The sequence below is a fragment of the Apteryx mantelli genome, chromosome 5, assembly GCF_036417845.1.
Source record: "Apteryx mantelli isolate bAptMan1 chromosome 5, bAptMan1.hap1, whole genome shotgun sequence".
Taxonomy (NCBI): Eukaryota; Metazoa; Chordata; class Aves; order Apterygiformes; family Apterygidae; genus Apteryx; species Apteryx mantelli.
This window is the reverse complement of record NC_089982.1, coordinates 85,313,132-85,331,724: the sequence shown is the minus strand read 5'-3', so window position 1 is coordinate 85,331,724 and position 18,593 is coordinate 85,313,132. Positions and strand designations below refer to the sequence as shown.

The 18,593-nt window shown below is 44.4% G+C and overlaps 1 protein-coding gene across 3 annotated transcripts in view; it reads left to right on the top strand.

The window, feature by feature from the left end:
- GFRA4 (GDNF family receptor alpha 4) overlaps window positions 1-18,593 on the top strand; it is a 77,458-nt gene that overhangs the window by 43,431 nt on the left and 15,434 nt on the right. For all 3 annotated transcript variants that reach the window (XM_067297220.1, XM_067297218.1, XM_067297221.1), the window contains exon 2: window positions 15,425-15,703. In XM_067297220.1, coding sequence (XP_067153321.1) covers window positions 15,425-15,703 — 279 coding nt within the window. The remainder of the gene's footprint in view (window positions 1-15,424; window positions 15,704-18,593) is intronic.

Below are 18,593 nucleotides of genomic sequence, written 5' to 3'. Positions count from 1 at the left end.
GATTAAAGGCCTGGAGCATCTCTCCTATGAGCAAAGGTTGAGAGAGCTGGGACTGTTCAGCCTGGAGAAGAGAAGGCTGAGGGGGGATCTTATCAATGCGTATAAGTATCTGATGGGTGTAGAAAGGATGGGGCCAGACTCTTTTCAGTGGTGCCCAGCGATAGGACACAAGGCAACGGGCACAAACTGAAACACAGGAAGTTTCATCTGAACATGAGGAGAAACTTCTTTATTGTGAGGGTAACAGAGAACTGGAACAGGTTACCCAGAGAGGTTGTGGAGTCTTCTTCCTTGGAGATATTCAAAAGGCACCTGGACACAGTGCTTGGAAATGTGCTCTAGGTGACCTTGCTTGAGCAGTGGGGTTGGACTAGATGATCTCTAAAGGTCCCTTCCAACCTCAACCATTTTGTGATTCTATGATAACAGAGCAGAGGCACTCACAGGTCTGAAAGTGTTCCAGAAAGTCAAAAGCAAATGGAAAAACATTCTGCCATCTCTTCTGGGACCTGGATGTTCTCTGGGGCTTGTTCAACCTGCCCAACTTCGGGCTCTCAGACATCCCCAGAAGAGCCCTGTGCTGAGTCAGTAGGTACCTACTTTCTCTGTGTTTCATTTTCAGGATAATCCAAACAGCTAGATTTTCTAGAAATGCAATTGCCATGCTCAATGAAGTCCTAACACACCAAGAACTCTGAGTTCGGCCTCAAGCAGCACTTGTCTTTCACAGATTAGTGTAGTGGCTGTAGCTCTTCCCCAGTGTGAGGGCTTTCAAACCCACATCCTCTACTTCCCAAGAGAGTCCTTAAACACTAGTCTGCATAATTATCCTCAGAGGAGGAATTGCTGCTTCCTTTTTTTACAGCAATCTTATCAGGGTTCCTTCTTGGTTTTGGTTTTACCTGCCTTCATCTGAATTATTTAAGTGATGTTACCATCGATTAACACTGGCTTAGCTATGCCTTGTTCTGGTCAGCACGGAGAACCAGAATTCACAGAGCTGCACAGGCTTCACCTCTCATTTGGGTCTGACTCCAGGGTGGTTTCGTTGATTTTGAGACAGTTGTTCCCGCTTTGCAAGTATGCACCAACCACAAGGCCCTTGGTAATCACAACTGGACAGTGTTACAGTAACAGAGAGAAGGAAGGGACCACAGGAAGACACATACAGAACTTTCTGCTCCAGCAGAGAAAGGAGGATGCAAGAGCCATTTCTGACAGATGCGCCTGTAAATGATTCCACCACTGGGAATTAAAAAATTCCTCTGTAATCTGTTCAACTTTTTAAACTTCCTATATAAATTTTTCTTAATATCTAACTAAATCTCCCTTGTTGCACATTTACTCGAAATTATTTCTCATCTCATGTCCTGCGCTGGTGGAGCGCTATCTATCACTGTCTGCTTCTGAACCATCTTGTTTACATATTCGTGTGCTCTGATTTTGTTTCTTCGCAGCCTTCTTCCTAAACTAAACAAGCCCAGGTTTTTCACTTTTCCTCTCATCATGCCTGCAAAAACACTTATTATTTTCATGAGATTCCTCTGGGTTCTCATCATCTTCCTTTACATGTGTTGTTCAGCCAAAAAGGTCGACCCAAACTCCAGCTACAGCCTCACTGGAGCTAAGAGCAGAATAATAGCTTCCTATGCCAAATATGCACCTCGCGTGTCCCAGATGTAGAGTTTGCTGCTTTACATCCTGTTGCTTTTTCTTGTTCATGCTTGTGATTGACTCCTATTCCATGGCCCTGTCTCCCATACTGCTGGCTACCCAGACACTCCCTAGCTTGACTTCTCCCTCCTGCACTCGTGTCCCCCAGTGCTACTTTTGTTTCTGTTAAGTGTCAGCCTCCTGATTTCAGACACTGCCTTCAACGGATCAGGATAATTTTGAATTCTGGTCTTGTCCCGCAAAATGCTTGTGACCACCCTCCTTGTCTTCTGTCGACCACAAATTACATAAATCTATTCGCTATTCCGTCATCCAAGTCATTATGAGAATACTGAATAGTACTAGACTAAGGACAGACCCTCAGAGACCTTCTTAGTCTGAAAATGAGCTACTGCTACTCCTCTTGGAGCGCAGTATTCATGAGCAGTTGCGCACTCACTTTACCGTGATTTCACAGAGGCTATTTTTATGGGTATATCATGTGGATCTGTGCCAAATAGCTTGCAAAAGTAAAATCTTACCATGTCATCCCTTAACCCTGCTGGCCAGTCTTATCCACCTGATTGGTCTACAATCACCTTGTTCCTCCTCTTTTTTAAAAAGGGGAGGGGGGAGTTGTCCTTGGCCAACATTTGGGACCTCGTTCTTGATGAGGATTGGGAAGATAAAGATCTTATTTTACTGCCATTTCTTGTGGTTAACATACACAGACTTGCTGACAGGTACCAGCAACATCTCGGAAAACATACTTCTGTGTTAACAGTTGTGTGGAAAAGAGGGGATTTTAAACCATTATTTGAATGGCAAATCTCTTCTTCTATGGAGAGTGTGGTTGGACATGACAGGAAACAGCCTGGGTTTCATTCTGAAGGTCTCATCTAAAAGAGTCCTTGTACATTCCTTGGGTCCAAAGACCTAAAGGGATCTTTGGAACTGTTGCCCATCTCATTACTCCACCATGTGTCCCAGCTTGGGCCATAACAGAAATCCAGGGCCTTGCACTTCACTTTCTCAGTGAGGGAGAATCCAAAGACATGCATGCCAGCAATATGCTTGTGCATATTGAGATTTATAAATATGTACCTGTCCCTGAACGGACAAACAGCACAGAGAACCATCCCAGCACCCTCAACCCAGCTCCATTGGCGAGATCTTGGTTCACAGCTCCTCCATAAGAACTGACTGCAATCAGAGTCCAAGAGAGATGGCAAACTTCTACTGTTTCCTTTTTTGCCATTTTAAGTCCTGTTTCAGGTTTAAGTCTTTAAAGAATCTGAAAAACCGTATGGTATCAGGAGCATGGTCTTCAGGGAAAGTGATACTCTTAAAAGAAGCGTAGATCAGGAAAGAGGAGTGCTGGTGTGAAGGAGGAATTAACCTAAAACTAAAACTTCATTAAGCTGAAAGATAAAATTCACAGGCAGTGCAGCAGGTTCTCAGTCACGTGATTGGTGAGTTTCTGACTTTTAAGTAAGGTGATTAAAACAAGTAAATCTGGACAAGGAACCCAGAAACACAAAACAGTATTAAAAAGTCTTTAATGGCATTGGTGAACATGGCATTGGTGAACAAATCTGGGCTGTCAGATCCTAAACACTCAGTGCTTTCAGCCTCCAGAAATGTTCCTCTGTTCATGAGACAGAATCTAAGAGAAGGGCTTGGACTATCTGCTTACACTGGAGATCATTTCTAAAAATAGAAGCTACTGCAAAGTGTCTGCCCCTGGGGATAGTAGGAAAGAAGGACAAATCCTTCAGACTGAGATTAGAGATCCCAAAGAACTCAATAGGAATATTCAGAGGAAGTATTTTTCTTTGCCTGCCAAGGGAGATGTTTTCAAGACAATGACTGGAGTTTTTTTTTTTCTTTTTTTAAAGCTTTTTGATGCCCCTCTTGGGACCTTGCAAATTGCCCTGACTGAGAATATTTTGAGAGTCTACATTTTCAATGCCCCTGATGGGAGATGTTGGTTATACAGATTTCCCTCTGGGTTTGAATGTGCTCTTGAGACTTTTCACAGGAAAGCGCAAGAATTATTTGAAGGAAATGAGGGCATTGCAATACACATGGACGATATCCTGAAAGATGGCGGGAGGGAGGCAAAAGAGGAAGACAACAAAAGGCTGCAGAAATGGGTCAAGAAATGGGACATGGCAAGAGAAATCTAATTTCTAAAATTGGAAACATGAGATATTTGTGAGAAAGTATAAGTGAGTTGGCATGCACAGAGACTCTGGCCAAAGCCAAGCCATTACAGAAAAGCTGCTTTAACAGATAAGAAAGATTTGTAGAGTATCGTTCCCATAATGAATTGAGATGAAAACTCATCTTTCTGGGATCCTATGCAGAAGGACTCAAAATGAAACAAGACTGTCAACCTGGACAGGGAGTTTTGAAAGTCAAAAAGAGAAGAAAGAAAGCATCTGAGTTTTGGCAAGCTGTGTCATGCAGACATGAACCACGTGGCCACTAAATCCCTTTGTAGATGACTTGGTAGATGGAGGGTGACGAAACTCTTGTGCAAACTGCAGACTGGCAGCACTGGTTTTCAGAGCCCCTCCGGAAATGGCATCCCTCATGCACAATGGGAGAATCTGGTCTTTGCTGCGGAAGATACTGAAGAAAAATATTCATTTAGGGAAAATGCATCCAAACAAAAAATAGACCCCTTAATTCATAGTTTCCACAGCTAATTCACCTCCCAGAAAGTAGAAAGATATTTAGCTTTTGTTTGCCAGCTGCACCTGCATGGTTTGAGAATAGTGCGGAAACCAGAAAAACAAGAGCTGGGAGCAGGCACACTCCTGAGAGCATTTGATGAGTGTGTTTTTGAAAAATATGTGGAGAACGACATAATGCATGTAAATCTGGTGAAAAAGAATTCTCTAGTCTCAGACACAATAGAGAATAAATTTATGGAGGCCATGGCAAAAGGCAAGACATTGCAGAAAATTATTAATACTGTCACTGTAGGAAGGCTGGGGAACGACATACTCAAATCAGAGCTTTCTATAATTGATAGTATAGTGTATAGATGTAAAAATCAGTAGTGACAAAAATATTAGTCTGTCATATTTTATAGAATCTGTGAGATCTAGAAAAATGCATTGCATTGGCCACAAATGAACATGGAGATGAAAATAAAAATGTGTGAAATTTGCCAATAATCTGTATCTCAAACAAGTAAACAATGATGATGGGTCGGATATGGTGGAGCTGTTGGACCATCCAGAGTACCTGAAGACTGCATTATTGGAGAATCTTCTATTCAGATAGCTCATAAGAAACAGAAAATCTTTATTTGGCAGATATGGCTTCCAGAAATGATCATGCCTTACAAATGTCCCTATTCAATTGACAAGACTGAAAAATTTGGACGAGATGGTGAATGTTGGAAATCCTCGAACAAATAATTTGAGGCAAAGTGGAGTTAAGTGGGTTAAAAAAAATTACATATATATATATATATATATATATGTATACACATACGTGTGTGTGTGTGTGTGTGTGTGTGTGTATAAACTCTAGCAAACTCCCCAAAAGACCCATATCTCACTCTGCTGGACTTGAAACGACAGCCTCTAAGGCACAGACTATTACTGGTTGAATTTTTGCTTAAAATGCTAAGAACCAGACTGCCTTGTTTATTCAAACTGAGGCTGGGAATTTGAAAAGACCTTGAGGCACAGCTAGATAGATAGCTGTATAGAAAGAAAAAAAAAAGCACAAAATCAAATGATAATTGAGGAGCAAAGTTACTACAGGCTCTGTGGGCTGAAGGTGCTGCTCATATGGCTGGCACAGTTCCAGGGTAGAAACCCTTGTATTTGGGGTGCTCTTTAGTCCCAGATTTTAGACATGTTTTTTCACTCCTTCTTCCTTTCAAGCCACAAATCTTTCCAAAGGGAACGGCAAAGGGTATGATCCCTGTCCCAGAGGTAGGTACAGGAGCTGAACCTATGCTAAACCAAATGCCTGGAGCATGTCCCCTTATCATCTCAGCTGCTTGAGACTTTGGGAGGAAACCCACATACTCACACGGGACAATGTCCCTGTGAAGAAATCTAATCCAGAGGCAATTTCCAAACATCCCATTATCCTTTTCCTGCCCTCTGGGAAGATCACAATACACAGGACCCTTGAAAGACGTGTTGCACCTTGCTGAGACAGCCTATGTAAGCTGTAATGCGAGAAAAAATTATGATTGAAACGGGGGACACTTAAAGGGCATACGCTCAGGTTAATCTAAGAAAAAGAGAGACCAAGAGAATATGTGAACAGCACATTCTCTAATCTCCTATTGAAATATAGGTCTGCTAAATATTTTAGATCTAAACCTTGTTTCTGGTCTCAACTTCTAAGAAACTCCAAACAACTCAGTACTAGGCTCTTTGGGATCTCACAGGGCAGTGACTACAGTTAAAGAGTACCCTCTTATTTCTGCCCTCTCTTGAGAACAGAAAACATGACTGTTAGAAGCACTGGAGAAACATCTGTATTAACAGCTAGACCCCACAGCACTTTCTTTCCTCTAAAGACTGGAGGATCAGCCCCACTGCAGTTACTGTAATGAACTTGAGTTTTTAATCCAAGTGGGGGAGACTGATGTAAACATCTAGCATGTTGCTGATGTCATGAGTACTGTTTTGACCCAAATACGCTGTATTTCTCCCAGTTCCCCTGTATACAGGCCTCCATTTGTCTTTAGATGTCTTTGCATCAGACTGTGTCACCCTTGCCCTGTGCTTCCTGCATCTGCTTGCAGAATGCTCCACTTGTTTCTTATCTGAGACTTCCAACTGGGACAGGGACTTTTTATTTCCCTTCTGTGTGTCGAACCCAACAGCTGATCTTGATCATCGACTTCTTGATGCTGATGCAAAGCAAATCATCAACATTGCAATTGTAATTGGATTTTTTTTTTGAAGTCTCCTGCCTCTCATCTAAAACTGCCCCTTTTTGCCACAATTCAGGATGGCAACTTGCTAAAAACATCCTCCCCTGCTCCAGTGGGAGATGGATTTCCATCTTCTGGACTGCTATAGCCAGATCTCGTTTAGAAAAAGACCTCGTCGGGACTGTTACTTTCACCCTCACGCTCAAGAGATATTATGCTCTAATGCATTGCACTTTCTTCTCAAGGACTTCGAAGAGGAGGAGAAAATGTCTCGGTGCTGGACAGGGCAAATGCAATTCACCTGCTTGCGGGGTGTTAGAGTCAATTGCTATTCTTTTTAGATCACTCTCACTTCATCCAAATGCAGAGCCAATTGAAGTGATAATGACTTCTCTGTCAATGGCAGCTTTCATTCAAAGTATTTTGATATGCCAGGAAGAGATGCTTTAAAATGCCAGCAATAAATGCATGTTCAAAGCAATACACTTAGTACCTCAGCTGTAAAGTCCATGTATGTTCCCATCAGCTGCTTTTTTCACTGAATAAATTTTAGGCACAAATAATAGTCACTTCATTTTCCATAACCCTTCCTTCACACACACATACGCGTGCACACACACACACATTCTCTCTTCTTTGCTCTCTGACTTTGCAAGAGAGCAGACTGAGGTTTTCCAAGACATGTGGGCAACTTGTGTGCTCAGTCTTTGGAGTTATGGCCAGTTATACTGCCTCACTGTGTGTGCCACATCTCTCCAAGAAACTGAGTAATGCATTCTACTGTTGGAGACAGCATGCCTAATATGTTTTCCTGGAATCAATCCAATAGGAAGAGGGTCAAGGATTCTTGGGATTCCCACTCAGTTGCCCTTCTTTGGGATATACTTTCTACAGCATCCAATGGTCAAATACCAGACTTGAATCCACAGGAAGGCATGCAATGAAAGGTCTTTCTCGTGTTTACCTTCTGGGTGAAGAGGCATAGCTCTGAGCCCTGTGCAGCACATAAGGACATCTCTGGCTATAGAACAAGAAGAGTCAGAAAGGGGAAAGGAGGCCCATGGGACAAGTTGGTGGAGCAGACCAATCCAGAGTTAGACCTAAAAGGGAGCTATCTTATGTCTACATTTGCTTTGTAGTGCCTCAACAGAGAATCTTTATGTTTCTATCATGTGGCCAGGACATTTTAAAGCCAAATTTAGCTGCATCTGATGGTTTTACATGTATCTTATACCTTTAATTACTTAGAGATCTCTCCTAGCCCTAGAGACCTCACAGTCTTTAATACAACTGTCCTCACAGATCCCTGCTAGATGCACTCTTATCCTGGTGGCACGGACACAGGCTGAAATGCAGAGATGCTCAGTTTTCCCACAGAACTTCTGACGTTTATTTTTAGGCATTTGTGATAAGAGCCTAGTGACCACAGGCCCCACTAATAGCTCCAGCTCCTTTTTGTGGTATAACTGTTTAGCTTTGTGATAGGGAGAAGTAACTGTCAGACCAGAAATTAGAGACTAAGGCCCCCCTGACATATCAGTATCATGGTGTCTCCAAATTCTGGCAAGCAGTGAATGTGACATGGGTTATGTTCATGGCCCTTGCTTGTGTCTGGGTGTAGAATATGGGTTTCAGAGCACACATTGCAAAAGAGTGCGTACCAGATTTGGACTCTCATGGATGCTCAGAACTGTTAAGCCTTCTCTCTGGTCAGCTGGATGAATTTTACTCACAATAGGTACATGACCATTTGCAGCCAGGTCATATGGTGGCCTGATTTGCATCTTCACTGCATAAAAACATTATTTACAGCTGAGTCGGTGGTTAGTTTGGCTGAGTCAGTCCAGCGGGACAGGGCGTTCCAGTGGCATCTTTACAAAATTAAGGCTGAAGCCTTGTCAGAAAGGGTGTATTAATCTAAGAGAATAATGATAGCTAGGGAGACTTCGCCCCAAGTTATCATGAGAGTTTTCATGACAAATTCTTTTCTCCTCTTGGGTAATGGGGGCACAATGTCACTTCACCAGACCAGAGACACTCAGAGGGCTCAGGATTTCCTTCCAGCTTAAAAGTTTGCAGACACAGCCCAACAAATAATGCTCTAGCCCATGACTTTTTCCCAGTGAGGCTCTAGTCATTGTCTTGGTGGGGAACAAATAAATTGCTTCACCTTTCCATGGTTCAGCAAAGTTAAAGTGATGCTTGTCTCCTTGGTAAATGGCTAACAGCGCTGCAGATGAGAAGGGTTGTCAAAGACAAATTGGGGATTATTGAGTTCATCTCAGCAGATGTCTCAAACCTGACTCTTCATGCTCTTCTTGACTCATTCAGACTTTCATTTAACAGTTGTAGCGGTCACATTTCACACTTACAGCGATCACATTTCACACTCACTTTGCAGTGTAAGTCCCCACAGGGCAGAGAATCTCCCACCAAAAATTTTTGCTCTTCATCACACTTGTGCAGCTCCATCATGCCAAATGGCAAGTGTGACGGCCCCTCAAGAGTAAGGAAGAAGAGTCCTCTGCCCCTGCAGGCCCAACAGCAAAAGTTTTACCTTCATGTGGGTATTTGTCCTTGCACTCAGACCACTCATGTTATCTGAGTTGCTCCAGACTCCAACAGCTCCAGTTATCCCTGTGTGTGTGTGTGTGCTTTACCTAGAACTGAACATCTCCTCTGCCATCAAAGTCAATGAACATCTTCCCGCTGATTTTTATAAGTCTTGGTTAAAATTCAGAAGCATGTACCCCTACCACTAGACCTCAAAAGACACTTCACTAGAGGATGGGTCACCTCTTGCTTAATAAATTTCCTGTCACAGCAGGGATCTTGACCAATGGGGCATTTAAAGATTCAGGCTTCTTTGAAAGTATCTAGGTGGAATGTATTAGCTTCTGATAAGCAGGAATACAGATTAGAGGAATGGGTCTAATTTCTTCTGGTTTCAATCCAGTGCAATGAGTAAATTATTTTCTATGATGTGGATCAGCTATTAGAGGGGAAGGAAACACTTAGTGAATGTTACTGTATTTATTTATAAATCCCAGTACTCAAAGACCTGAGCATATACATGCAGAAGATTGCTTATAACCTTAAAGTAAGAGGAGAAGGGTCAGAGTTGTAGGTACAGAGAGTCAGGCAGCACATTTTTAATGCCTGCAGGAGATATGCAGCGTGCTGCTGGGTTGAACTTTCTGACATTGTTCTGACACCTGCAGACGTTAGACTCCTGAGGTGTTCTTGGCAAATTCCCCCGTCTCACCCCAGCACTGACCAGGAAGAATTTTTAGAAAACAGAGGAAAATTTGCAATATGGGATTTCATTATGTGCATGTCATGTCTATAAACCCACCTAGCTCCAATGAGGGCTGATAGGCACAGTCCCAGCCCCTTGAAATGCTCATAATGCTGGAGCTCTGAGCATGCACTAAGCACAGGAGAAGACGGGCGGAAGGGAAGGAAACTTCCCTGGCCTGGGAAACAGCTTCCCAAAGGGGCTTGCTGGGCGCTACAAAATCTGGATGACAGCAACGAGTTCTGGACAAGGCATGGGGGGAAATCTACTGGGAATGTTGTTCTCTGGCAGGTTTTAGAAAAGACCGTCAGTATGGCACCTCCTTAGGTGATCCTGGGCCTTTGAGAGAAAAATCAGGACTTGAAAGCACAGTCTAAACAAGGTTTAGCAGTGACCACGTTCATTAGCCACCTGAGCCCATTCATGCATCATTTATGTTGGCTTATGAATATTTGGGGCTTCCTTCCAGATTCCCTTTCCAATTCTTTTTCCCTCCTGGACAACTGTATGTAACAGCTTATTTCTGACAGCTCTGGGTATTTTTTGGATAGCAAACATTTGCCTATTAGTGAACACCAGCATCTGTCCCCCAGATTTAATTTCATTGGGCCTATTAGGATGGGCTCCATCTGGCCAAATGTAGACATCTATATTATAGGTGCCTGTGTCTGAAGGAGGTCTCCTAGGCTCCTTATAGCCCCCCCAAAATATTGGCCCTTCAACCCATCTGTATGGGTGGGATTCAGCTCACAGACAAGACACCTTCCTTTAGCAGCGTTATTCAGTTGCCTAACCATGGATAGCTAGAGCCATCTCAGATATGCTAGGGTATCTGTCACATCCACATGGGGCTGGCAGATATAACATAGCACCTCTGAGAGACCTGAGATGTTCTGCAAGAGGTACTGGAGGCCAGGTGGGATGCCCACAGGGCATCTCAAATGTCACTAGATGAGCATGTTAAGGCAACTAAATCACACCCCATGGAGTCCTGAGAGCTGTGCAACTAACCATATGGGTATCTACTTCATGGTGAGATGTTCTGCAGGCATCTGTCATGTTATCACAGGATACAAGCACCCCATTCAGTGTCATCTCCCAGGTGTTTACACCACCTACATGCTGGCTCGGAGACTGACTCCAGTGTGAAGAGAGTCAGCAGATTTGCAAGCAAAACAAGGCTGGTAGGGGAGTGGAAAACCAACTCCAGCTTCTGTACACAGCTGACTTGAGATATCTGAGGCCATGAACTGTCCAGCCTTGCAAGGCCAAATGTGACCTCTGCTCCATCCTCTTTTGTCTGCTGTCCCTTCTGTGGAACAATTAGGAAGAATTACATAAAAGGCTTTCAGCTAACCAAAAAAAGGACAGTAAGCCATTTCTGCCACTTCATTAGAGATTTTAGGTAGTTATTCTCCTCCAAGCAGCAGATATTGTAAAAAGCAAGCATCAAACACCAAACAAGTCAACAGATTGTCTTGGAAATAATAAAAACAGTATTCATCAGTCCGTGGCACTGTGCATGAACCAGGGGGGTAAAAATCATTTTAGATTCACATCTTACACATACAAAAATTGGGAGTGAGGGGAATCCCAAACCCCCAGGTTGAACAGCAAACCCAAAGCTCCCATGAGAAATGGTGTAATGCATCCTAAAGCGTTTGAAACCCAGCTATTGCTGCAGCAGGGCTCAGAAAGTCAGAGCGGCAGGGCCTCGTGTTGGTACTCCCTGATGCATCAGACAAAACATTTTGTATGCCATTCCCAAACTAACATACAGTGTCACCTTCACAGTTCTTTACCCCAGACACAGCTGCATTTCAGTGACGAAGGAAATGGTCTCATTAGAGAAGAGTCAGATCTACATGTTTTAAAAAAAAAAAAAAAATCACTTTGAGATACCTGTATAAAAAGAACCGTGGGTTTGTTAAGGCAAGGGGAAGAGCTAGATTTTTCTTCTTACTGCTGCACATTAGGTGTAGCTTTATGCAAGTGCCACTGAGGTAAGCAAGATCAGAAACAGATGTGGAGTATAGCTACAAACTGGATGTGAAAATAAACTCATTATCCCATCTGCCCACCGTAAGCAGTGTGAAATTGTCAGCAAGTGAGGAATAAAAATCCAGACAAATGGGCTTTTAAAGAGAGCAGAGGGAGCGGGAAGTTCTGCTATTAGAAAAATAGAGGCACAAAAAGCCCAAGCCCCAAACAACCCAATGCATATACCAAGCCCTATTGACCTGAGATTAGTCAGGGCAGAGATGGAGAAAATTTTCACAGTGGAGAGTTTTCAAGGTGACATTTTTGAAGGCCATACTGTCTTTGGGAGAGAAGATCTGATTTTGCTTTTGTCCCTGCCTCTTAGGAAGCACCATCTATTTCACAAGTCACAGAGACTTTTTTTCCCCGGGAGGTGCTCTCTTAATGTTGCATAAAATTACTCTCTCAGGGTAGTATGAGCAGAAAAACGTGGTGTTATGTTGTCTCAGTTGCAAAGACATTGCTAACAATAAAAGCCCCTGAATGATTCGGTTTTTAAGTGACATGATTATAGAATGGGTCGTTCGTGATGCTCCAGTTAAAGTTGCTTCAAGCACCTCTGTCATGATGTCTGAATGGGGCTGTTTTATGCTTTCGGCTTGGGCTGTAAATATTCACCCCTGGCCTTTGTTCTATGAAGCAAGACTCAGCTTGAGGATATATTTACTTAAAATTTTGCAGGAAAATTTCTCAAATGGTCAATCTGCTTGATTTATTTAAAGTGGGATCCCAAAGTATTTTACAGCTTTTACAGGCTGGCTGTGTTTATAACTGTCCTGGGGAGTATCTTCTGCAATTCATGTAGCGGAGAGGGGGAAGGAGGGTCATAATTTCTATTTTAACCTACTTTTCTAGCTGCTGACATGACACTGACAAAGTCATCTCTTCTAGAATGAAATCTGCCATGCTTTATCTTAGTCCAGAGGAGATTGTTTGGAGAAGCCAGGGTGCAATCTGCCCCTGCATTTCTCAGTTAGGAACATGAGTCAAAAATTTTTTTTTCTATGATGGAGTCTGTTTAGAAATGCTACGCATGGAAAATTCAACAGTATCTGAAAGCATAGACTGCAACTTCAGCACACTTTATAGACCTCAGAGAAATTGCAAAGCAAATGATATTTCAAGAAAATGGGTTCCTTGTGTTTGGATTTCTTCAAGATACGACAGCCCAAGGCAGAGTTTCCTACATGTTGGAAATAGTTTCTCTCTCCACATTTGCCAGATCCAAAAAGGCCTTGAGAGCTAAATAAACCAGGTCTACGAATAAATAAGGTGTAGCGGAACTCAAATTTGAGGTGTTTTGAGATTTGAGACAACTGAAAGCTTGGTGTTGGCCATGGGGCACTTCAAAATATTCTGGAGGTTGATGAAAGGTTTTGCATTTGAGATTCTACTGGGATATTTCAGGATAAACAGCCTGGTGGTTTCACCAAAGTTTGTAATAAACATAATTAAAATATCTGAACTACAGTGCTGACTTCTACTGCAATCAGCAAAAGCAACAGAAGCAGCTCCTTCTAACCAAACACGCTGTGACTGCCATGGGAAGAGAAATAGATATCCTGGGCTCAAGGAGAGAACTGGGAGGAATAGTAGAGTTAGGGTGGATGCAGAAATTCAGGACATGGGAGGTAGCAGATGGAAAGAGGGAAAAAAAAGACTCTGAAGAAATTGATAGACTCCTGGAGAGAGGAGAGATCTTATGAAGCCCTCAGTGATGCAGATCTGGGCCCCACATCTTCCCCAGAGGAGAGAGGATTTTTAATGTCTGAGTCAGCTTTCACTAGGACCAGACCCTAGATGCCCTCAAAGAAAGATCGGAATTTGCCTGTGTTCAGCATGATTTTCCCCTGTGCCACTGGTGTCCTGGCACATCTTGTGAAGATGGGATTTCTCGCCACACCACCACCTTCAGCCATGCATGCTCAAGACCTAGAGCCCTTAGCAGTGGCTTAGAGAAAGCCCTGGGGCTTCTGGCTTTCTCACAGAGGGTGAAGCGCACACAGTCACAGGAGGTGTAGGCAAGGGATGTCCCCCCAAGGTTACCAGCCCTCCATCCTACCTTCGCTATGAAGTAGAAGGGAAGCAGAATAATGTTAGGGACGAGCAGTTCCTTTAGGAAGAGTTTGAGAAATCTTCCTTCAAGGTCTTGACAGCAGTTTATGTTTTTCTAGTACAGCAGGATCTGAAATTACGTTATGGGCACTGGGACCAATTCTCCCCTTCCATAAACCAGGTTTCCATCTCTGTCACACCCTCAAGGCATGGTGCAACCATGGCTGATCCATGTCAACGTGCTCTGGAGCACCTCACCAACCAGAAGGAGTGCAATTCACCTGGTCCTTGACTCCCCCCCTACATCTCCCCTCCTGCTGCAAGTCTTGGAGAGGTGGTGACAGTGAACAAGGGCAAACTCCTGGAATACATGTGGGCTAAATCCATGTCAAAGCATCCCCATGCAGAAGCATTCATAGCTTCTCAGAGGTGTAGGCAAAATTAAATTAAATTTTGTGTGCAAGGAGGATTGGGTTGCAATTCACATCAAAGGGCAGAAATGATCTGGAGAGCAGGGGAAGCAAAAGGCCTGGAGAGCTTGTCTTGCTCAAAGCAGGAAAGGACAAGCATTAGGAGCAGGTCTAGTCTCTGCCACACAAACCTTGGCACCTCTCAGTCATGGCAGAGCCATTTCCTCTCCCTCCCCATCTGCTCCCAAGTGCAGGGACCAGCACCCACTGTACCTGCATGGGAAGAGGATGAGGAGTGCAGTGTCCTGCCAGGCTTCTGAGCCTCCAGGTCACTCTGGCCAGTAGTCAGCAACGTAGCCCAGAGCATAATAAATTGCCTCGAACAACACAAACTCTCTGCTGATTTCTCCTAGCTGCACAAAAGGGAAAAGAAGCGTTTAACTTGGGTCACTTCATGGCCTTGGCCAGTGGTTCCCCAAATTTCTCATAATTCTGCTTCCAGGCAGACCCCATACAGGGTCACAATCTCAAGCCAGGAAGATCCTTGTCTCATGGAGAGAGGTGACCTGTCTGGCTCCTCAGCTGCAGGTGCAGAAGGACACTTGCATCTCACTGTTGCTGATGGTGCTGCAATACAGGAGAGAGGGCTGGGCTGAGGCGCAAAATCGCAGGTTGTGCCATGTCTCCTTAACATCCCTCTGAGTTCCTTCCGCCTGCTCCTGCTCCTCCCTAAAGCTGTTGGGCAGAGTTGCAGCACGTTTGGGTGGGCAGTTATTTTCAGTCCTACCAAGAGGGCAAATTGAGAGTTGGATTGGTCAACCCAGGCATTTGCTCTCCAGCTGACCTGTTGAGAAGACCACCATGTGATCTGCCTGCTTAAAGACTTCAGAAGCAGGGTCACTGCTTGTAGGGTGTATGGTCATGAGGGGAATTTCCATCTCTGTGTGTGAAAATGGTCATCCTAGCCTGGTGCAGCCTATGAGAGGCGCAATTCTTTTCCCACCTGGGGTTGCTCCATCACCTCACACCCATTCTCTGGTTCTCTTGCAGAAGGTATGGCAGAAGCTGTCAGCTCGAGCAGGGACTGCCTTCAAGCAGGAGAATCCTGCACCAACGACCCCATCTGCAGCTCCAAATTCAGGACCCTTCGGCAATGCATTGCGGGCAACGGAGCCAACAAGCTGGGCCCGGATGCCAAGAACCAGTGCCGGAGCACTGTGACGGCCCTGCTCTCCAGCCAGCTGTACGGCTGCAAGTGCAAACGAGGCATGAAAAAGGAGAAGCACTGTTTGAGTGTCTACTGGAGCATCCACCACACGCTGATGGAAGGTCAGTCAACGAGGGGGGCTCATTTCCTTCAGGTCTTCCTAAAAGGGAACTATTACAAGTAATACTGGCTTTCTGCAGAGCTCCCCAACCCCAAAGTAGAGGGCAGAAAAGTCTCCCCTGTCTGATCCCTCTCCATCATGGGACACACTGATCCATGCAGTAATAGCATTTTGGGGAAATCAAGGACCACCAGCGGTAACTGGAAGAAGGCTGGCTTCCCAGCTTTGAACAGGGCTGCTTCCAGCCTCTCCCCTCCTCAGCTGGGGAGCAGAGAGGCTGAGCTGATGGCATTGCCCTATTGCAGAGAGGGAGAGGATGATTAAGGCAGAGCGTGAGAGGCCAGTTTTCCTGGGGGAAAGTAGGAGAGCAGCAACAAAGGTCATAAAATGAGTTTCATGGGTGGAAAAAAATGAGGCACTGATAAATCTGTGCTATCACATCACCTCACATGGCTAAGATACTCTTAGTAGCTGACCAGCAGGGATTTGAACCCTTACCCGTTGGCTGGGACTAAAGGGGGAATTTGGTTCAGGTTCTCCCAATTTCATACCACATGGGACATTATATAGAATGAGCCCTTCAATGACCTCCTTTGGTTCTGGGGAAAAAAATCATCTAGAATTTCACTTTGGGAAGGACCAGGACGTCTAGGGTGTTCACAAAACAGCTAATCTGTGGGACCATCTTAGACTATAGGGGCACATCTCTGCCTCCTTTCTAGGTTTAGGGTACCTGCCTGCCCTGGTCAGGGGAGCCTAGGGTATGGCCACAGCACAGAGCTGCAGAAGGAATATGATAGGAACTATGGTGGGACTTGGTAAATTTATTCTCTTTCCAGCATAGAGATGTCCTTTATGAATGCAGACATTATAATAAGGTTGAAATCCTGAGGTTCTGCCTTTCATTTTTTTTTTAGTCTGGCCTTTTTCATGGTGTTCCCAGTATACCTTGAGATCTTTTGCTGAAGAAATGCAGGATATGCAGAGTATGATTTTCATTTAAATAGATGTTAGCCAAGACCCTGAGAGCCAGAGATTTTTATAGAACCACTATACAAAATCTAGGCATCGAAGAAAAAAATATTGTGAACTTAGAAAAATTCACTCTCTTGGAGGATCTCAAGTGACCCAGTGTCTTTGGGATAGTGAAGATTTGAAGCTGGTGACATCAACCTGGAATTAAAACTGTTCAAGAGCCAGTACTTAGAAAGCTTGGATTTTGACATTTTTAAAGAGTTGTCATAAAAATACAGCTCAGTGACCATAACTCTTCCTTGTCAAGCTGGTGAGTATTTTATGCACCATGAAAATTAAAATGGGAATAAAACAGAACCTTCCAACCGTAGGCTGCAAAATAGATTAATAAAACGCTGCTGACTGAAATCTGAAAGGAAAGGTGCAGGGGTGATAACATAGGCCAAAAGGCCAAGCAAAACAAAGAGGATGAAGACAATGATGCACAGGCTTACCAGGCTGGGAACTGCTTGATCAAGTTCCTGGAAAGCTTTCAATACCAGAGCTTGCAGGGTAGTGAGCTCGCTGATATGAACTGACTGGGGAAATAAGAGGTCTCAGCACCACCTAGGATCTAACCCTTCCCCTAACTGCTCACCAAATGAATTTATTTGCACTGATGCCTGGGGAAGAGGTGGCAATCCGGCTTCTCCATTCCTCTCAAGAGTTTGAGTCACAGCCCCTTCCCCGTTGACCTTTGTGGCCTGAAGTTTCGGACACAGCTCAGCTCTCCCCTTCTCCCTTGCTTTTCTCCTAAAGCAGCTCCTGTCTCCTGGTCACGTTAACCGATGCAGTTGGGTCCCTCTCCATCATTCCTGCAGCTCCTGAATGGCCTTTCTTCCACCACATTTTTATGTCTGTGGCTTTGCAGATCCGTTCTGGAGTGGACACAGCTTCTACAACACAGCTTCTACACATGGCTGTACACATGGTACAAAGCCCACTGTCCATCTGGACCCACAGCTGCCCTGAGGAAGCTCTTTTGATCCAACTTTGGGGGCAATTTTTATTTTATTTATTTTTTTATTTTTTTATTTTTTGAGTAGAGGAACTCTAGCTGCATCCCAGAGGCCTGAGAGCCAGGTGTGAACAGCGCAGGACAGAGCAGAGAGTCTGGGCACGGGGAGGCCTGGAGAGGCACGGCTGTGCAGGACAGTGGTGCTAGGAGGACTCGCACTGCTCTGGGAATAGCAGGGAGAGGACAGCCAGCGGGCGCTGGGAAATGGGGCAGAAGCCAGGCACAGGTCTCCGGATGCGGAGTGGGAGATGGGTGCTGGCCAGGTGGGATGGGCTCTGGCCCAGCGGCTTGGGATCTCTGTCCTGGAAGAGACTGTGAGAGGGTTGTTATTGGAGACTGCCAAGACTCTCCCCCACTTCTCCGTTTGGTGTGGTGCCCTGAGCCCTCACATTTTTGCAAGCGCCAAATTCATTTGCAATGCTGATTCACACTCCCAGATCTTTGATTTCCCTGTTTTAATTTCCTGGGGGAAATATATTTCATAATAGTCACATGTTCTGAAGTCCTTATACAAGTTTAATTGACTGAGAAAGGAAGCCAATCCTCGTTCTCCGTGTAGGGCTTTGCCTTTCAGTCATACTTACCCAGGAGGCTGTAAAAAGCTTCCTAGAAGCCCTCTTATAAAATCAATTGTGGAAGTGTGTGCTCAGGGAATTTACAAAGCATACTATTTACTCTGCTTCTCTTGAGCGCGCCTGTGTTTAGCCACCTTCCCATTTGGAGACACAATAACATGATGACAACCCGATAACAATTCTCTGATAAGGTGCTGTATCATCAGGACATAAAACTGCTATGCTGGAAAATACAAATGGGCCCCTCTCCAGTCGGTAACGATGCAAGATATTTCAATGAAGGT